Genomic DNA, 22,103 nt, shown 5'->3' with positions numbered 1-22,103 from the left:
TCAGAAAGAGTACCTAGACTTGGATTGAAGATCACGATATCCGGAATAAGTGTTGGAGGTTGATTCGGATACCCCCGCCTTTATTATAGTTATAGAGTTTGGCACTCAAGGCCTTTGTGTACCGCGTCTTCTATCGATATCTACAGTCATTCTCTGGGGGTTGCACTTTTAGCCCTGTGCCTTTTTCTCTAAGGCTTGCAAGATAGGTGTTGGAAAACACCAAAGCAAACTTCTCGATCAGGCCAAGTACATGTGTGGGCTAAAGACTAAACAATTCTCATAAATGGCTTGGACCACAAGACTTTGAGAAAGGCGTAATGCCAAGCTTGACAAGAAAAGCAGCCAAATTGGTTGAATATGAGCAATAATACATATAGAAAATTATGATACTTACAAATAGGTTGAACACCTCATTATATAGCTCGATTCTTTTTTTGACTCTCTCGTCAACTGAGCGCCTTTCTGCAGCAACCATTGGTTATATTTTTTTCGCTTTACACAAAAGAATCCCACACAGTGCTGAAAAAGCTCCTAACATGGCCCATAAATGTACCATCTTTCTCTAACATATGGTCAAGATTTACCTGAAGAAAAAAAAGAAAGAAAAAACTCTAAGGAAGTGTTCTCGATCTTCAAGTACGGATTTATGGAAATATATTGATGGAATATATACCAGTAGAAACATTAAAAATGATTTTATGAAGTACATGAACCTGTCAATGAAGTTAAACTCGGAAAACTTCAAGATATTACAAAGAATAACCTGCATTGCTCAATTTAGCTCTAAGTTATTCAGGGTTTAAGTTGTATTTATCCTAAAATATATTGCATTTGGCATATTATGGAACCATTTTGACATGTTAGATGACCAGCTAATTTTACTAAAGAAAATAGTACTTGAATTAAATACAAACTATGCTTCTGCAGTAAACACTTAGATCCTCATTCATTGTGGCTAATATAGCTTCACAAAGCAATTTCACAGGTTTCTTTTACATGCACAGTAGAAATTCCTTATTAACCTAACTAAAATTAAAAGGATAATTCCATATTGCTAGAACAAACAGTTTCTCTCCTATTGGACGGATTATTTTCAAGACAAAATGTGCTTATCAACACTTTAACTTAGATAACCGGAATAGCTTCTATCATCAATATAATTAGGTGAATAATGCAAATGCGCAATATTAACAAAAAGAATAGCGAACCCTGAGTGTATTTCTAGATGTTCAGAAAATTCATGACCAATTCAGTTTTTATCATCTTAAACAAACATAAAAGAAAAATGCGTAATGGCAAATAACATTCTCATTTTCTTATCAGCATCTTAAATCTATAACTTTATCAGTCCCAATATAACTTCGATTGACCAAACACTAAACATGGTTTCCAGATAGATGTTTACTATAGTTCTTAAAAGACCACCAACCTCACAAAAATATTGTTTTACTATATATACGAAAAGACATCTTACCTGATCGATGGGGTGATTATAAATCATGAAATTTATTGTAATAAGTCCCTTTGGATTTGTTGGACCTCCATATCCTGGAACCTAAATCCACATTGAAAAATCAATATAGTGAATGTTTGCTAATAATAACTGTCACCACCATGCATATCGTCCCTCAAACTTACATTTGACCACCACCAACGGCTTGAAATCAACACATCCAGAGACTTTGCACTTGAATACCACACCTATTAGTCTATTATGATACTTTTCTGCTACCAATTACCATTCATCAATTGTGATCTAAAGCATAAAAATTAATAAACTTTTGATATCGAAAGGGAAGACCGTGCAGGCAACATACAACAAAATAATTTTATGTAATTTCTGGAGTTTGTAAACTATTACTCGTAACTACGAAGAATAGATTGATATGGCCAACGGGTAACCACCGGAAATTTTAATTAGAAGAATCACCAAAAATAATAATAGCAAAAGAAAGATACCTTGAAATCATCATCCTTTTCACTCAAACGCAAAACCTTATTCGTTTTGCGATGGATCACAACTGAATCCAGGAGAAGGTGGGATGTTTTTGGAGACAACAGATATAGGTAGAGTATGGAGTGGTTTTGATGAAGGTATTATGTGAGAAGATTGAAGAGGATTATAGTTGTTTAATCTAAAAAGTAAATCACCTATGGGCCTACACATGAAAAACCGCCATTTTACGTAAACCGTCTCCTTGTATTTGCTATACAACAACCACGTCAGATTTATAGTATATAAATTGCTTCCTAAAGCATGACACATAGGACTAACTTAGAAAAACCTAAGTAGTCATTTATATAGTGTGTATATATATATATATATGGTGGCAATCAAATAAGAACCAAATTAAAATGAGAACAAATGAGAACACTTAAAAACTACATTTTGATGCATTAAAAGTCCATAAAACTAACATAGTGCATAACTAATTATCATTATTTAAGTGTTTAACAACACATTGATCCGTCAAAATCGAAAAAATCACGTTTTTTGTTGGATGCATTATTTTGATGAATATGCATCCAAGATGGATGCACAAAACAAAAAATGTGATTTTTTCGATTTTGACGGATCAATTTGTTGTTAAACACTTAAATAATGATAATTAGTTAAGTACTATGTTAGCTTTATGGACTTTTAATGCATCAAAATGACTTTTTTAAGTGTTTTCACCGTTCTTATTTTAAAAGTGTTCTTACCGGAGTGTTACCCTATATATATATATATATATATATATATATTAGGGTGAATAAAAGTATTTAATTTCCACCTGTAATGGGCTTATGCGAGTTTTCCATCCACATCTCTCGATGATGGCCGAGTTTTTAATCGATAAGTTGAAATTAGGAATATATTCTACGAAAGGACTCTCTAACACAGAATCAAATAAAACAACGTATGTTAGACCTCCCGACATTCGCGAATAATTTACACTATTAAAAAATAATAATTTTTTTAAATGACAAGTTTGAGCAAAGCAGCATGCATGTCTCTTCATCTTTTATTATACTAAAACATAGTTGCTCTAATAACTTATCGACCAATCATAACTCTTGATTTCTTAATGTTGACTTTTTTTTCAATTTTGACTTTAATTTACACTTTTTTCTTTTCCATCACAAATTTACACTTTTTACCCAATAATTTTAAAATAAGATATAATAATAACTAATATATATCTAATAGAATAATAACTAATATATATCCAATTAAATAAAAACTAATATATATCCAATAGTATGTTGTATCATATACATGTAAAATTAATTAATTAAAAATAAATAAAGTTTAATGTAAATATATTAAGATTTTAAGCGTAATTGTACTGTTATTTTTTATTAAAGTGTTTTTAAGTAATTGTCATGACGCATATACGAAAAATAAAGCATCTTAATCTTAATCTTAATCTTAATATATACTATAAGACAGTTAAACTAATATTTTATTAACCAATCAAATCGCTCAATTTCATCAAATAGAATCCCGCTTACCTCATCATATATTTTAATTATAAATTAAAAATTCTAATAATCCTAAGAGAGCATGTTATTATTGTACTAAAACTTGCAAGGCATAACACTTGGAACCGTATATCTTCAACATTATAAGCTTTTATGACTTACATGTATAAAGATCTAATGTTGATAATATCGTAAGTCTCGTGTCCAGTGTTGAACACGGGTATAAAACCTAGTATACAACTATAATTCCAAAGGAAATCCATGATGAAAAAATCGTTATCTTCATTCCTTAGAGCATTTTACTCATATCAAGATTTGAACACAAGTTTTCTCAATTTCAGGTTCCATCACATACCAATGCATCTATTGATTGGTTATAAAATAAAAAATAAAAAATAAATAATCTATGGGTTTTTTTTTATATAAAAAAATAATCTATGTTGTAAGTTCTAAAGTTTGACTAGTGAAAAGATCCTTTGGGACATTGACCAGGACACATTAGCTATATATAAATATGGGAAAATTATATTTTTGGTCTCTGAACTTGACACGTTTTTCACTTTTAGTCACTAAACTTCAAAAATTACAAATTATACACTGAACTTGACATATTTTTTCACTTTTGGTCACTACGTCAACTTTGTTAGTTTTTCTCCGTTAACTTGCCCAGATTCGTTAATTTTTTTTCACTTTTCGTCCTTCCCATTATTCCATAACTAAAATCGATAATCGGTCCAACTTTAGGTCTTATATATTGTTTTGGCCGATTAGTGAAAATACATATTCATTTATTATGTTTTGAAACAAATTTTTTATGTTTACAGTTTACTATCTATTGGTTATATAGTAGTTTGATTAGATGAAATAGTTGTTTTTTTTAAACGACGATGAAATAATTGTTATTGAAACTTTTATTTATAAAGATAGATTTATCTAGTGACTATGTTTAAATTTTGAGTCTTCTTATGTCTACCTTAACCGTAATTGTTTTTTAGTGTGTTATATAAACTTATATAGTTTTTCTTAATTCATTTTATTAACTATTAATAAACGAAAATAAAAAAAATGATATTGTAATGTTTATCTGAAGTAACGTGTTGTAGGTTTTTCTGATAATCTATAACGCCTTATGATTTAACCGTAAATATTTTTGTCTGTGTTATATAAATTTGTTATAAACATATAATAATGAACTAATTTTTTTTAAATATATTTTTCATTGATTTAATTTACACCAACTATTATATATTACAAATAAAAATGTTTGTATTCAAAGTTAAAAGTAAAAATATACTAAGAAAAAATCAAAATAATAACATTTAAAATTGGACGAATAAGGTATATATAAAAAAGTTAGGTAAATTACACTTTTTATCAGTGAAGTTTGTCGATTATCGATTTTAGTTATACAATAATGGGAAGGATGAAAAATGGAAGAAAAAACTAACGAATCTGGGCAACTTAATGGAGCAAAACTAACGAAACTGGGCGATGTGACCAAAAGTGAAAAAAAGTGACAAGTTCAGTGTATAATTTGCAATTTTTGAAGTTTAATGACTAAAAGTGAAAAACGTGTCAAGTTTAGGGACCAAAAATGTAACTTTCCCAATAAATACGGAGTAACAAAAACATGATATTCTTATATCTCTTTTGAAAATTGAAACTCTAGCGGCCCCAATCGAAATTCGAAGGCTGTACGACGGTACAACAAAAACGAACGAAGGTGCGTTAACTATTTTTTTTTTCTCCTCTCTGTTTAGTTATTATCATTACTTATTTAATTTTGATTACGAACTGAATTATGAATAAATGAATTAGTAATCCCAATCAGTTAGAGGTAGGTTTAGTTAATTATTCTTATTATTCATATTATTTTGGTTGTATTAACCAATTGATTGTAGCAGGAAAAAAATGTCAGCAGCAACTATTGTTCATGATGATAAAGGTACGTACATCATAATACTCTAAAGTTATTATTTTTTGTATTTTTTAATGGTAAATTTGGGCTCAACTTGGTAGTTATTATTTTAATTATTGTAAAGATTTTAATTAATGGAGGTTAAATTAATTTATTTATTTTTTTGATTAATAATAATACATTGAATGAACAATATTAAATAGCAGCAGAGATAGAAATTACAAAGAACAAGTTTGATCCTGAGTTATTAAAAGTGTCACCTGCTGATTTTAAAAATCTGCCCTTTGAACAAAGGTACCAACCTCACTCACTCAATATACTACAACTAATTACTGTAAATTATATATTATTAGTTATTATTTTACAGCGGTGTTTCGTTTCTTACTTCTTGTTAATCCTGATTATTGTTGTTTTGGTTTTTTGATTGATTGTAGACGATATTGGGTCTATGCACATTTTCTTTTTAGAAAAAAGTCAGTATTCTTTTCTTTCTTTCTTTCAAATTGTTTTTTTTTTTTTTTTTAAATTATTTCTAATCTAATCTTCGACCCCTCTCATTATGAATAGTGCAACATCATTTAAAGCAAAAAAACTATTATCAGATGATCAATTAGCAAACTTTCTAAAAGAAGAAAAAGAAAGAGAAGAAGAAAAAGAAAAAGAATTGAACGAAGAAGTATCAACAAAAGTGCCAAAGGTACTGTCTATTTAGAATTCTAATTTTATGTATGTTGTTCTTTATGCGCTGTTGTTCAGGTTTAATTTATGTATTAACGATCTGATTGATATTATAGCTTGATGATGGCGTGGAATCCGGACCAAGGGGGGTCTATTGGTCATTGGACAAGAAGTAAACCAGCTGTTGTTTGATGCTGCTGCCTGCGTGCCTGGTGATAGGCAGATATGTAAAAAATTCCGGTGTAGTAGTAGTAGTATTTAACTTATTATCATTACGATTAGCTGCCATGGATGTTATTACTTCCGTTGTATCTGATGAATGTTTTAAGCTAAATGGTTTGGTGGCATCTTTCATAGTAATACATGCCTTTGCTTGTGTATCTTATTTATTTATCTTATTTAAATTGTCAAAAGTTTAATGGGGGTTCCTTGGCGGCACGAAAGTTAAGTTTTCGTGTTTGAACCCCACCATCTTTTGTTTGCATTCATGTGAATTTCGTATTTTGTTTGGATCCAGTCTTGGAAGACATAAAGACTATTTTAATTTTCATGTTTCTTTATGCAAACAACATATATGGTCCGGAGGGTATGGGCGCCCGTGGGGGTATAAGATGTTTGACTATTACTTATGACGGTTTCGCTTGATATATGATACAACAAATCAAACATAAAATTATTGGATCATTTCTTGTAGGTATGCATTATAGATGTTCATTAGACTCGGTCTTTTCTACCTTAATTGCATAATGCATATGTGAGATTTGACGTGCCCTGTTACAAACATAGATCATACTAAAATTATTGCATTCAAGACACTAAGTCGCTATAAGGGCTGGCCCCCTGTCTTAGCTGCTTGTCAGATGAGTTCTCTCGTTACATTTAATAATAATGATATATATTTCTTAGTACTGTTAATTAATCACTGTACTAATTGAATTGTATTAGGACATGTTTCATTCAACACGGAATCCTTTATTGTAATTTGCATATTTCTGACAGGTTGCATGAATGTCTTCGCATCATCGGATGTTTACCATGGATAGGAGTATATAGTGCATGTGATGTGTGCCTATAGGTATCTTCACTTCATTTCTTACATATATTTAACCATTCACTCTGCTAAGTTGCTTTTGTGGTACATTTTGAAGCAATCTATTTACTTGGTAAATAGTTGGATGAAATTTTTAGATACTCCAGCATTGTTGATGCTACTATTATCTATCATGAGAGTACATGTTTATCAGAACCTGCTCATCTACAATAGCTTGAGCTTCTGTACAGGATCATATTGGATATGATGAAGGCACTATATGGTATTACGGTTTTAGTATAATGAGACCCAGAGTGTTAACATCAAGACCATGGGAGCTGATCATGAGGTTTCTATTTCCTCCCACGCAAAAACTAAAATAAAATAAGGTCTCTTCTTTAATTCCCTTTTGTGTGAAGGTGACCTTTTAGTCCCCTTCTTTTCTCAGGTTTCTGACGGAGAGAGGTTGCCTTTAGCAGTTAACGAGTTGGGAATGTGTGATATGTCGTGCTTGTTCTGCGTCATATAGCTTCCTGTTCAATTCTGAATGTAATGTGAAATACAGTGATAATTGTTTGAACTTTGTTGCATTATGAAATTTGTCCTTCAGAGCTTGAAGCACAATGCAACAACCCACATTTGTCCATTTTCTTTGTCATCTTTAGTGGAATTTGTTTGGTCTACAGATGGTGAATATGCTGTTCAGGAGAGCACATCTTCAGTCAAGATGTTCAAAGATCTTTTCAGGTTTGTGTACTTCCTATGTTTTCATAATTTCTATATTCTATACAGTGTCAATTTTTAAATTGGCATGAGCATTTGGGATTTATTTAGAGAAATTCTACAATGACAAACAAATTTTTACAAACTCATGTGGACCAATCAAAATCAATAGAATTTAGAATATATGATCAAAGTAGATTTAAAAAAAAAATTATTTGCTTTGATAGGCCAAATGACCCAACAAAAGTTTTCTTATTGGCCCATTTGACCCAACACTATTCATAACCACAAACATTGCTATATAATGTAATGTAATGTAATGTAATGTAATGTAATGTAATGTTATGTTATGTTATGTTATGTTATGTTATGTTATGTTATGTTATGTTATGTATGTTATGTTATGTTATGTTATGTTATGTTATGTTATGTTATGTGTAATGTAATATGTAAAAATGTAGTGTGTTATTCTTGAGTTTTAATTTTTCATATTGTTTTTCTCATTGCCTTTTTGGCACAGGATGTGGAACATGATGAAACTTGAGGAGGAATTTGTTGATATTTGATAGTCAAGAAGTGGTTCAAAATGAAAGTGAAGTAGAGGCTATCGCAATGAAATATAATGATTCTATAGATGGTGTACTTGCAAATAGCAATCATTGGTCTCGCTCCAATGATTTTGACTTCTTACTTCTTCTCACTCAACTTTCTTAAAGAACAGCGAGAACTCAAAACCGATAACATCCCTAACCCTAGAAAACCATTTTTCAACAACGAAGTAGCAAACCCTTACTACTGCTGGTATAGATTGCTATACTTTCAGCAAAAGGATATTGTTAATAGCAATGGGGCCAATAAAGAGTAAGATTTTCTTACTACTGCTGGTCATGGTTGCAGAACTCGCTAGGCGGTACCAACTTGCCTGACTGGGGAGTTGCGAGTAGTCGGGTCTATATGGGGAGTACTCGGAGAGTCAAAGTGGCCAAGGCGGGGAATACTCGGAGTAAGCTACCCTTGCTACTTTCAGCAAATCGATATTGTTAATAGCAATGAGGTCAATGAAGAGTAAGCTACCCTTTGCTACTGTTGGTACAAATTGTTTAAAGATACTTTCAGCAAATGGATATTGTTATTTTTACGTGGTATAGTTTCTGCATATGTTTACGACATTTCCTTGAAATCCCTTTTTTTTGGCTAAATTATATCACAACAGATAAAACATTACTTTTACATAATTTGCCTAGATTAGACCAACTGTATACACATGACCAGGGATGGGCTCGGTCCACAAACTGGCCTGTACCAGCCCGTTTCCCAAACCCTACGCTCGGCCCATTTAGTATTTGCTCCGGTTCGTTGCGGTCACGGGTTATAGTGTTATACTTATACCAACCAATTACATGATTTGCCTAAATTAGACCAAGTGTATACATGTGACAAACCATGTGTATAGCATTCCTTTTATTATCCAAATATGGAGGTGTACTTTACATGACATTGCAATTCTTTACAAGTTTCTTTTAACTTGTTACTGTTCCTGGTCCTATATTAAACAATACCGGTACGTTATTAGTATTTTCCTGCCAGTGTACCGGTTTCGGTCCCGAAAACTATCAAAGTAAGTATCTGTGTCAATTTCACTTGAGATTCGGTATCACTTTTGGAAACGAGATGAAACCGAAACAATATCGGGATTTGAGACTTTTGGATCATCCCATGGCTCCAAACCAACTCTCAAAACACCACATTGGACTAAATGGTCCACAGAAGTTAAAAAGGTTTAGTTAAAACTGGTTTAATTTTTTATTTTTATTTCAATCGACTTCAATTAATTAGTAAAACTAAATCACTGTTCATATATCAAACCTTATAAATTTATCGTTTTCGCAATTTTTTTTGAATACACTTTAAAAGGGATGAAATGAAAGTTCAACTATAAACGAAAAAATAACCATTTATTATACGTACACATTCTTTACTCTCACACTGTGACCAAAAATCTTTCTGGACGAAATTTTTTTACTTGTTGGTAGATTAAAGACTGTTTACACATAAACATTTCCATACCTTACACATTGGTGGGGAGGACAAATCTGGCGGCAATTATTGGTGTTAGTGACGGTGTCTAGTGGTTTATATTGAAATATTTTAGAAGATAATGACTTATAATGTACATTAGTAAAATAAAGGTTTAAAATGTAAATTAATCCATTAAAGACAATTTGAGTAATTTTTAAAATAACTATTCCATTACATCATTCATTAGAAGCAATTGGGTCATTTTCAAAATAACCTTGTATTATCTTTATCTTTATATATACTAATAATCTTTATCTTTATATATACTAAAAGACAACTGACCTAATGTCAATCACAACTCTTGATTTTATCAAATTAAATATTGATGATGTCATAATTATAACTATATTTTACAATTACAATTTATGGATGCGTAAATCTTAATTGAAGATACGTATTAGATATATTCAATTTAATAACAAAGCTAATTCCTAATATCGATGATATAGACGTAAAGATATAGATAGATAAACTATATTTGGAGTAGTTATCTATATCTATATTATAGAATAAACTTATATAACAAATAGTCAAATATACGTACAAAAGATAATTTGAAAGATGATTTACTCATTTACAATTTTACATAGTGTAAAACTGTAAAAGACACATACCGAATAATATGGTTATTAGGCTCACTTTCAATAATAATGGATGAGTGGTCATATATGTTGGATTGCAAAAAGAGTTTTTCATCTTAGACTTTAAAACACGAAAACATCAACAATTTTATAATTTTACTTTGAATATATGAGTATATATTTTGATTATTAATCTTTATTTGATTGCATTTTATTTATTCGATGTTATTGATGATCAAAACTGTCGACCTAACTTCAAAAATATATAAACTTAAAATATATTTTAGAAAACGGAAACGTTATCTATATATAAACTTTAATCATGCAAAAAGGTTTTGTCATCTTAAATTCTAGAAAACGAAAACATCAATTTTATAGTTTTACTCTTTCAGATATGATTATATATTTCAATTATCAATCTCTATTTGATTTTTCTATCTTAATATTATCTTAATCTTAATCTTATCTTAATTTTAATATCTTTTATTATACTAAAGTACAGGTGCTCTAATAAATTATCAACCAATCACAGTTCTCGATTTTTTAAAGTTCACTTTTGTTTTCAATTTTGACTTTAATTTACACTTTTTTGTTTTCTATCACAAATTTACATTTTTGACCCAATAATTTTAAATAAAATAAAAAAAGAATAATAGTTACTATATATCCGATAGAATGATAGCTAATATTTATCCAATAGAATAGTAACTAATATATATCCAACAGAATAATCATTAATATATATTGTTCTATCATATAAATATAATATTATTTAATTAAAAATAAATGAAATTTAATGTAAATATATTAAGATTTTATGAGTAGTTGTACTATTATTTTTTATTGTTTTTTAGTAATTGTCATGACGCATGTAAAAAACATAAGCATATATAAAAATATAATTCATTATAGAAAAAACATAAAACATTGTCATATTCTAACTGAAATATTTAAGATATTATTCAAAGATAAAATATTACTTTCAATAGTGTAATATTAGAATGTAATACACCATGTATGACAATAAAACAAATAAAATGATAATGGCTTATTATGATTTTGTAATGTTCAAATATTGTTATGTATGTCACTATTTACAACTTTGATGAACATATATTTTCTAATTTTCAATTATCGTTAAACATGTCATTGTAAACAACTTCGATAAATAAATTTTTAGTAAAAATATTTCAATATAAAACTCAAAATGTTGATATATTGATCAACTTTTTATTACTCAAAATAATATATTAAATTATAGACTATAATAAACTAACATCCAATATTGATAACACCGTAAGCCCCGTGTATTATACACGGGCCTCAAATCTAGTTTTTTACTATTTTGTTGGTGGTGATCTGTACACCACCAATTATTAACGTATACAACTAAACGTTCATTAAGGTGTTGTACAGTAAACCACCAACTATTTAAAAAGGAAAACAAATTAAACAATATGTTTTTTTACCTGAAAATCATTGTGCATTATGAAAATCATCGTGCATCAATATATATACGTGTGATTCGTGAATCTTCGTGCATCAATTTTATCATGATATTAGGGTCGAGAACTTGTCCTATTTGTTTTACTTTAATACTTGTTTTACAATAACCAACCTCAGTATAAATATATATAAAACATGGACTCCCGTAAAAAGAAAAAAGTATCATGGGATTTGCTAACTCTCCCTAGTGCACTAGTTAAAAAACATTTAATAAAACATTTAATGAAGTCCAACTTTTTTAAAATATGAAAATATGTATTAATTATTCATTAAAAAATAGAAATCACTAAGTTGAATTAATATACATTAAATACAATTTTTGATTAATATAGAAATAACAAGTTCATCAAATGTTTATTAACCAGTGCACTAGGGGCACTAGCTAACAAATCATCACAATTGTATTTGAAATTGAAAACTAAATTACAATGCATTTATGTATTTAAGGAATAGAAAAGTGTTTTATATAGATTCAGTAAGGACCAGTTCCAAAACCCCCAAATCAAACTCGGGTTATTTTTCTTCTTCTTGTTCCCCAAATTAAATTAGGGTTTTCTTATTTCTTCCGCATATCAAATAAAATAAAATCAAATCAGTTTGAAGGAAGAACGAGCGATGTCAAATAAGAAGAAGACGACGACGGCGTGGCGTCATATGTATCTAAAATTGCACGACGGTCCGGTGATGGTGGATGAGACTCTTACGATGGAATCGGATCTGCTCCGTCGCTTTTACGAGTCTGAATATCACGGCTTGTTGTCCCTCAAAATCAAAAACAGCATCTATAAAAAAGTAATCGAATTCTGTAAGAAACGCGCAGAGATCAGAATCCAGCATTCGAATTCTGATAATGACGAAAAAGTCCTCCAAGACAAGTTGAAGGATTTTGATGCCGAGTTTATCAAACAGTTCTATCAGAGTAATGATGAGAATGCTATCCTTTATCTTATGGATGTACGATTTTCCTTTTTTTTTTTCAAATTAATTAATTTGTTATTATTCATGCGAATTGTTGTATTGATGTTTATTTATTTATTTAATTATGTATGTTGACTGCAGGCTGCTTGCAAGTTGGTGATCACTAGCCTGTTGGACTTGCTGTTGGACGATATTGTTGAAATAATCAGTCGCAAGAGTCCTGAAGATATTAAAAATTTCTTCTTCGTCCATTATAATGGAAATGATCGTTTGTTTAACAACATGAAGGAAATCCTTACTCTTACCCGTTGGGTCTTGAAATAATAATAAATCATCCTTTTTTTTTTCTTTTTTTTCTGTATTCCACACTAAAATTACTAAATATATTAGTAAATTTACCTTGATAAACCTATTAAGACGATAAATATTTTTGTTTTTAAGTTTGTCTCACTTATGCATTATGAAAACTTGTTATGTTACATTCATCCCACAAAAACCATCACTTAGTTACAGTATTATTTTTCATTTTTCATTTTAGCCTTTTAAAATGTATTCTCCTTGATATCAACACAACTACAGTAATATTGGATAGAGATGGCAAAATGTACGGGTCGAATCGGGCTGGGTGACGGGTCAAAATGGATCTGGTTCAATGCGGGTAATTTTGAAAACGGGTTGAAACAGGCAACTTACTGTGAAGACACATGATATATAGACAAATATATATTCTTGTTTTGACAAAATATGTTCATAGCTCGTATCAAAAAGTCCAGAAATGGAAAACAAATGACGAGTTCAATTTATAAAGCTAAGAAGAGAAAACAATATACGACCAATATATAAAATCCATATAATTGTTAGTTATGATATTCTATTAATTAAGCCTAGTTAATTATTATATTATATTTTAATTATATAAATATAATAACTTTAATACGGAGTAATTAAATTGTTATCTATACTATATTATAAAAAGAATAGCCTTTTTTATTTTTGGTAATGTTGAAAATATGTAATATTTTCATTTGGCACCCCTTAAAATACTTTCAAATACACTATCTCCTTAACATTAATGATTAAATTACACTATCAATCATTTATGTTTTAAAATATGTCCATTAACCCTTTACATTAATTATATACACAACTCTATGTCGCTTCATCCCCAACCGTCGCCTAACCATCACACCGTCGCCGCCATGACTACCGCCGCATCGCGCGGGTACCGTGTTAGTATTTAAAAACAAGTATTATGCTTATATACTCCATAATAAACCAAAGTGCCCATTCCCCATTTTAACTATTCTACCTCTAAAATACCCTCCATATTTATATTATCTCAATACAATATAATAATAAAATACCAATTCTATCATTTTCACAATTTACCAAAGTTGTAATAGGCGCTGCTTTATGTTTCTTTTTTTTCGATGCCCCGTGTTATTTGTTTTCAGGCCAAGTAGCTTTTAATAATTTTGACACTCTATGTTTCTCTATTACGAGAACTATTAGTATTTGATATTTTGTGGTGTCATAAACCTATATATAATGTTAGTGTGGTTGATTTCTCCCGATTTCTGTAATTTATCGTCGTCGTCTCACCTCACATGTTTTATATTGTCATCATCATATAACCGTTGTAACGCTCGAGCTCCAGTCTAGTTCCATTTAAATGGAAAAAGGAAAATATAGGTATAAATGAAATTCTAAATAACACGTGGTATGTAGTAAATGATAGAATCAAAATATATGAGTAATACATAAATTTAGAACTCAATTTACTGGTGTAATCATAAAGTTGTCTTCTCAATTTTTTGATTTACCCAGTGATCGACTCTGCCCATTCTGACCCGCTACCACTCCTTTTGTAATTATATTAAGTCTATTATTAGACTATCCCCGAAATGGAAAAGAGATGTTTTCAATTCATCAAAATGAGAAGCTTTTTCTACATCCATATGATCTCGGGGATAATTCTTCCGTTCGGTCGTAACATTTAGATAGGGTCCATCAAATATTCTGCCGACTTGTTTGTACCACCCAACATTAATTGGACACTATTATATAATTTATTGGTAGGGACTTTCATATGTAATCATATATAATATTTACTGAATTTGGGTTTGTGTTTGCAAATGTTTACTTTTATACTTATAACTTAATTTTATATGTATAGATATAACACATTCATATTAAGAATATAAACAAAATGAGTACGTAGTGGATTTATCATCTTTATAGCTTTAGATATTATTAGTATCTACTTCACATATTTAGATTTATATGATTTATTTTAAATTTATATAACTGATTTTTATTATGAAAACATGTCATTATATTATGTGGATATATCTTTCAATTATATGTTCCAAAACTATATACCCTGTTAGATATGTGTTAAATATTCATTCTATCCTTCTACATACTTTTTTTAGCCAAACTTTTTATATGATGATGATATATAATTTGTAATTTTATTTTAATATGAACTACAAACATTCTTCTCCTAAACCAACTCGAATTACTATGATAAAATCTAACACTTTAATAAAATCTAACACTTTACGGAAATATTTGAAAATACTACCCCCGTACGATGATATGTAAATTATAATTTTGACTTTAATTATGATAAATATAATTTAATTAATAGTTGTAAACAAAAAAAGTTTTTTAAATATATTGAATAAAAGTTGTTAAGCATAAAACTTTATTTTATATTAAAATATTAGTTTAGTTGGGTTGTTAATGGGAGTGTAAAAGTTAAGTTTAGTTGGGTTGGATAGTTTTAAGAGAGAAAAATTAATTTTTTAATGAACGAGAGTAAGTACCCGCGCGTTGTGGCGGTGAGATGGTGGGAATGATAGCTAGGTCAGAGAGTGTGATAGTCAAATGCCTACGGCCTCCGCCTTCAGATTTAAAAATTCATCAAAAGTATATCGAATGACATCTCTAATGAAAGAGCATGAAATTTTAACACCCATACAACTTTTATAATTTATTGACGTATGATTTTTGAGATAAAAGATTTTGAATGAATTGGAGGAATAAAGGATTTATGACGGAGAGAGAAAAAAGATGAAAATCTTTTTTATGATGTACTTAAAATCAATATTGAAAATTTCAATTCAATGTTGAAAATCTGAAAGGAATTTACTTTATAATATAGTATAAATAGTATCAGTTGGTTGGGTTGTGAATGGGAATGGTCGCTCAATGTATACAAGACACCTAGTATCACCCTAATATAAAAATAGACAGTCCAGTATGATCCAAATGTAGATGTCTGGGCAATAATTGTCGGCTCTAATTTTCTAGGATAAGACTAAGTTATATTACAATGCTATAAATGTAATAGAAAATGATACTCTTTCCAAGCTTTCTAATAATCATTCTCCTATTAACGATATCGTGATATTTTTTAAAAATCAAATAATAAGATTATGAGAGAGAATTTTTGTACGTCACAACTTCCAAGCGTATGCTTGGCTCTTCCAAAAGCACCCAGCTTGGTTGTCTTTAAGAATAAAAAGTGATATTAGTATCACTATTTTTGATAGATTTATCATAAGTATGTATTATTGAATTGTACAGTCATCTGCAAAACTTATATATTGTGGTAAATATATCAAAAAAAGCGGTACGAATATCACATCCGTTTAAGAATGGACAAAATTAAAAATTAAATCTGGGACAAAAAGGAAAAATCGGCCCCCAAAATTATATAAGTTACAAAAACTCAAAAATTTTGGGCTCTTATAAAAATCGGGACCTAGGCTTGTGCCCTTACTGCCTTGCGTTGTTCAAAAGTAGTGTTTGGTACGAGGAAATCAAAGAGAATAAAAATGTAATAGAGAATGAAATAGTGAGAAAGCGAATAGATTCTATCATTAGGTACAAACCGAGAATAAATATAAAAAATTATAAAGTTTTAAATAATAATTGAATTAAATACATATAACATTATTAAAACAAAATATCAATTTTTTTTTCTATTCTCATCAATTCTCTACGATTTATAGAAAAAGGAGGGAGCTGAATTGATTCTCACTCCATCATATTCTCTTTCTCATTTTATATTGTAATCAAACAAGGAAAGTCTTTTCGATTCTGTTTCTTTCCTTTTTAATTCCATTCTACTAAACACCTTGTCCTACTTTTAATGCAATCTATACAATCTAAAAGGTTGACATTTATGTGCTTGTGTTTTGTTATCGGATGTAATTGTGTAAGTGTAACAGTTGCAATGAATGAGATTCGAGCATGTGGCCCAATAGGTTTGAAACATATCCTTGCTCAAGAATTAGTGAAAAGGTTGCAGAGTTGATAGGTATTCACCTCTTATATATAGTCCAAGTCTATCGTCTACGTACATCAGATCCAGACACCTCAACAATAGAGGAGCTACTTGTGTTCAACTTAGATCAAACGAAAAGTTGTCAAGTTGCTACTACTTATGCTTCTGCCCACACATATACAAATCTTAAATTGCATTTCTTTTACACTTTTATCATGTTTATTTTTTTTTAAACAACAAAACATATAACATTTATCTTGAATATATATTACCAAAAATAAATAACCAAAAAAAATATATGTTATTGTTGTATTAACCTAATAACATATTTGCAAACATCAATTTTATGTTTCATTGAAGTTTGATACTAAAAATAAATGAATATATGCATAATGCAGTTACGTTTAGGGCACCGGTCGAAACCCAGCCCGACCCGCGACCCGCGAGAGCATGAAAACATGACCCGTGACCCGACCTGTGAATGTTTGAGTCGCTTCGGTTCGAGTCGGGTTCGGGCCGGTCGCGAGTTTCCTTTACAATTTTTCAGTTTTTGCCTTCACTCAGACTGGCCCGACCCGTCCAACCCGTGACCCGCGAATGCACTAAAAACGTAACCCGTGACCCGGTCCGTTAGGGCTTCAGGCGGGTCAGTTCAGGCCGGTTCCAGGTCAGACACGGGTCAACGGGTCTGTTGCTCATCCCTAGTTACGTAACACGAATCATAACATAAAAATCACAGGTTAATAACAACACATAAAGTATTTGTCATACGTGGCACATTAGGTGGAGCTTACATATAATTTATTTTCTCTTCTTTCATCTGTATAATGAATACAGACCTTGTTGCAAATCATAATTTTTAAATATACGGTTTTACCATACCACCTTTAATGATAAAATTATACCAATAGTTTATTATTTTTTAAAATATTTCCATGAATCCATTTACATTAATTACCTACATCACTAGACGTTATCACCAACATCACCGGTCGCCATCGCTATCACCTCTACTAGTCACTATTGTTGCATTTCATATATACCTTTTTACTTTCTTTCTTTCTTTTATTTTATTTTTTATCATTTCATTAACCACACATCAAATAATATTATTTATAAATCTAAAATTTCTTATAAAAATATACTGATAGACAACAACTACTAAAATTTATATCTATACTATCTAATAAAGTAAATGACTTATTTTTAAAAAAACTTTCAGCATTTGAAAAACTAAAAATGTCTCTCTTCTTTATTTTTACATTCATCATGCTACCACCTTTAATATACTTTAATACACTTAATGATTTTTAATATAAATCTCTCAACTCCTTTAGCATCAATTATTTTTATATTCATCATCATCACCGCCTTCACAGCCATCTCCTCTTCCACCCCCACCACCGTCACCGCTGCCGACACTACCGCTGTCACCTGTCACCACCACCTCCACCACCACCAGTACCCCCACCGCCATTGCATTGCAGTGATATAAACCTAATATGTAAATAATAATCCATTTCGGTTAGTGACATATAGATTTAAAGAAGGGTTTAACAGATAAAAAGATTTCCTATTAGAAGTAACCTATTTTGTTTTCGTCTATTTAACGAACCCTATTTCTAAAAATTTCCTAATAAAGGGTATCTCGTTAGTTTTTGACAAACGACGTTCGTTAAGTGTCACGTCACCGATGCCACATTATCAGATTTGCTGATGTGGCAGTTGACTTTGACTAACTTATCCAAAACGAACATATATAAGTTAGTCAAAGTCAACTGCCACATCAGCAAATCTGATGGCGTGGCATCGGTGATGTGACACTTAACGGACGTCGTCTGTCCAAAACTAACGAAATACCCTTTATTAGGAAAATTATAGAAATAGGGTCCTTTAAATAGACGAAAACAAAATAGGTTATCTTTAATAGAAAATTTGTGTAAACAGGTTACCTTTTTATGTATTTTTCCATTTAAAGAAAGACTACTTTCAAAAACCACAAATCAATTTAAGGGTTTCATTTGTCTTTTTCTTCTGGTTTCCCCAAAGGCCCAAATCAAATTACTAGTTTGAAGGAAGGAGCGAGCGATGTCAGATAAGAAGAAGACAAAGACGCCGTGACGTGGTATGTATCTGAAAATGCTGGATGGTCCGGTGATGGTGGATGAGATTCTTACAATGGAATCTGAGCTGATCGGTCGCTTTTACGAGTATGAATATCACGGCGAGCTCTCTCTCAGAATCAAAAACAGCATCCTTATAAAAGTTATCGACTTCTGCAAGAAATGCGCAGAGATCAGGATCCAGCATTCGAATTCTGATGATGACGAAAAAGTCCTCCAAGACAAGTTGAAGGATTTCGATGCCGATTTTATCAAACCCTTTCAGAGTGATGATGCTGCTCTATTTCATCTTATGGATGTACGATTACACTTTACTTTTTCCTTTCATTTATATTTTGTTTATTATTATAATTAATTATAACTTCATTCAATCAATATATAGTATATTATTATTATTACTATTATTTATTTAATTCTGTATGTTGATTGACTGCAGGCTGCTTGCAAGTTGGAAATCAATATCCTTATGGACATGCTGATGGACTATGTTGCTGACGTAATGACTCGAACGAATCCTGAAGATCTCGGCAAGTTCTTCTTCATATATTATAATGGTAGTGATCGTTTGCTTAACTCGATGAAAAACATCATTGGTATCACCCGTTGGGTTTTGAAATAATCATAAATCGTCATCTAGCTTCTTGTATAATTATCCTATTAGTCTAAATTGACTGAATGCTACACATGCTGCTGATGTATTATTATTATTAAGTAGTATGTCTCCAATTAATCACCGGCTGTTTTGATTCTTTGGTACAACTTGATGAATTTAGTGGAAGTTTTAGGAGGCCTCAATGACCGTAGATGGAACCTATCCAATTTTTATAGTGCGATGGTTGGCTGTTCACGGCCTAGTTGTGGGTTTTATTTGATGAGTTAGTAAGCCATATTTTATGGCTTATTATGGTTATTAAGTATAACTGTACAAGTTATAGCTAATAAGCTAAAGAAATGCAGCTTAATTATGGAAATAAACAAGCTTTTAGATAAAGCATACAAGCTAAGCAAATAAGGTTATCTAAACACCAAAATTGAGATTATATTGTCTTCATAGGCAAATAAGCTAATCCAAAGACCCCTTCAACTTTATTATAATATATACATGCTTGTAAGAAACTAGCATCAAATAGAATTACTATGGTCAGCAAGAAAAAAAAGTGGCAATTACTTTGTACCAAAAGGGATCAATTGTTAACGCAGATCCTCATAAATTGTGAACTAACATTCAGGATGGTTCGATGTCATTTCATTTTTCCTTTCTATGTTGAGCGGGCTTCTTCATTTGTTTTATTTTGTGTGATTAATCGAGTTGTTTTATCCAAACCATTCATCGAGGTAATACACTTTGATGTCAAAAGCTTTTAGTGAGATTATGATGAACAGTTTTCCTTTAATTATTTGATACTCAAAAAATAAAAATAAAAACAAAAACTAAACCCCTTTGATGCTCTTGTGTCATGTGATGTTGCCTCCACATCGCTCAAACCACGCAACAGCTCTAACATTCCACGGTTCCACACCAATTCCGGACGTGGTTGTTAAATGTTAATATTCACTCTGGAAAACTTCCCCTGTTAAAAATGATCAGACTTTGAGATTATTGAATCGATCCTTTTTTTTTTTTTTTTTAATATGCACGCAAGCCCCATTTTCATATACCATCTTTTATTTATGATATGATTTCAATATTGCTAGAAGCAAGGTTGTAAATAACGTTCAACGGTTATTCGGCAGTCGACGACCATTAAGGTTAAATCTCATTTCGCATAGTTATAACGGCGTTATAACGGAGACTATAAAATATAAAGGAATTTATTTAGAAACTATACATATTAGCAATATCCTAACAAAATTAGTCACAAAGCGGGGTGTCTTTTGACCGTGAAATCCATTATTTGATCATTAAATCCGTTATTTGACCATTAAATACCGTTTTTGACCATTAAATCCCGTTATTTGACCGTTAAGCTCCGTTAAATTCATTATTTGACCATTATTGACTCAGACCTTTAAATTTACCCTACAACCCCTTTAACGTGACCATGGACCTCCTTTAAATCCATTAAAGGCCGTTAAGGTCTTGATTTACAACACCGGCTAAGAGACAATAATTTAAGATTCAAAAGATATTTCCAGGCTTGGTTGCACAATTGATCATAAATTTAGATCAAGGTTTACGGCCATATGTTCACGAATTTTGGATAAATCATTGGTCCTTCTATGGCGCGCGTGACACATATAGATGGCTAGATGTTATGTAATCTTCAATAATACAAATGATCATGTTAAAAATTTTCCACCTAGATATTATAATTAAGGCGAGACATTATCATTCCACGCACTCACTATTGGGCGTTGAATGACTACTTGTAAATATTTAGCTATACCGGTTGAAGTATAGATTAGTTCTTACGTATTTTCACAACACATCTTGTAATTCTTAAGTTCAAGTAATAAAGAGTTTGACATTGAAAAGTATTTTATCAATTGTTGTCTTGGTAATCTTAATTTGTCATGTGACTTAATACTAAGTAATTTGGGGATAAAACTCACACTAGTGGTTCTCCAAATCTTTGTTGCTATCTAAAACACTTTGTACTTTCTATATATGCTCTGATCTAACGTTCTTTGTATTTGTTGGAAAATGTTGTTCGATAGTTTTAAAGCGTGTCTAGTTATATCTTTAAAATGAGTTTCTTCATTATCCATATGTGGCTTTACTTAGTTATACACTCATATACGTTTCACATACACGTGTGCTTACGTGTTGTCTGCTTCTTTCCTT

General features: G+C 30.7%; 3 protein-coding genes across 3 annotated transcripts; all 3 read left to right on the top strand.

Moving 5' to 3' along the window:
- The first annotated feature begins 5,126 nt into the window (after positions 1 to 5,126).
- Positions 5,127 to 6,421, top strand: LOC122588718. Its single transcript, XM_043760889.1, has 6 exons — positions 5,127 to 5,188; positions 5,370 to 5,410; positions 5,587 to 5,677; positions 5,818 to 5,856; positions 5,951 to 6,080; positions 6,178 to 6,421. The coding sequence occupies exons 2-6, from the start codon at positions 5,377 to 5,379 to the stop codon at positions 6,235 to 6,237; spliced, it is 354 nt and encodes a 117-aa protein (XP_043616824.1). The 5' UTR covers positions 5,127 to 5,188; positions 5,370 to 5,376; the 3' UTR covers positions 6,238 to 6,421.
- A 6,040-nt stretch (positions 6,422 to 12,461) lies between these two features.
- LOC122589725 (SKP1-like protein 20) lies at positions 12,462 to 13,338 on the top strand. Its single transcript, XM_043762052.1, has 2 exons — positions 12,462 to 12,934; positions 13,040 to 13,338. Exons 1-2 carry the CDS (start codon positions 12,596 to 12,598, stop codon positions 13,220 to 13,222), a joined length of 522 nt encoding a protein of 173 aa, XP_043617987.1. The 5' UTR covers positions 12,462 to 12,595; the 3' UTR covers positions 13,223 to 13,338.
- A 5,877-nt stretch (positions 13,339 to 19,215) lies between these two features.
- LOC122590200 (SKP1-like protein 1A) lies at positions 19,216 to 20,048 on the top strand. Its single transcript, XM_043762536.1, has 2 exons — positions 19,216 to 19,616; positions 19,755 to 20,048. The coding sequence occupies exons 1-2, from the start codon at positions 19,323 to 19,325 to the stop codon at positions 19,935 to 19,937; spliced, it is 477 nt and encodes a 158-aa protein (XP_043618471.1). The 5' UTR covers positions 19,216 to 19,322; the 3' UTR covers positions 19,938 to 20,048.
- Positions 20,049 to 22,103: the final 2,055 nt, after the last annotated feature.

The sequence above is a fragment of the Erigeron canadensis genome, chromosome 2, assembly GCF_010389155.1.
Source record: "Erigeron canadensis isolate Cc75 chromosome 2, C_canadensis_v1, whole genome shotgun sequence".
In the NCBI taxonomy this organism is placed as follows: domain Eukaryota; kingdom Viridiplantae; phylum Streptophyta; class Magnoliopsida; order Asterales; family Asteraceae; genus Erigeron; species Erigeron canadensis.
The sequence above is the reverse complement of the archived record's forward strand: the minus strand, read 5'-3'. Positions and strand labels throughout refer to the sequence as shown.

What these genes read in the sequence shown, in the direction of transcription:
- LOC122588718 (XM_043760889.1), top strand. Translation starts at nt 5,377, where the DNA reads ATGTCAGCAGCAACTATTGTTCATGATGATAAAG. An exon ending in TATTGTTCATGATGATAAAG is followed by an intron (nt 5,411 to 5,586) that starts GTACGTACATCA and finishes AATATTAAATAG; the next exon opens with CAGCAGAGATAGAAATTACA. An exon ending in AATCTGCCCTTTGAACAAAG is followed by an intron (nt 5,678 to 5,817) that starts GTACCAACCTCA and finishes GATTGATTGTAG; the next exon opens with ACGATATTGGGTCTATGCAC.
- LOC122589725 (XM_043762052.1), top strand. Translation starts at nt 12,596, where the DNA reads ATGTCAAATAAGAAGAAGACGACGACGGCGTGGCGTCATATGTATCTA. An exon ending in CTATCCTTTATCTTATGGAT is followed by an intron (nt 12,935 to 13,039) that starts GTACGATTTTCC and finishes TGTTGACTGCAG; the next exon opens with GCTGCTTGCAAGTTGGTGAT.
- LOC122590200 (XM_043762536.1), top strand. Translation starts at nt 19,323, where the DNA reads ATGTATCTGAAAATGCTGGATGGTCCGGTGATGGTGGATGAGATTCTT. An exon ending in CTCTATTTCATCTTATGGAT is followed by an intron (nt 19,617 to 19,754) that starts GTACGATTACAC and finishes GATTGACTGCAG; the next exon opens with GCTGCTTGCAAGTTGGAAAT.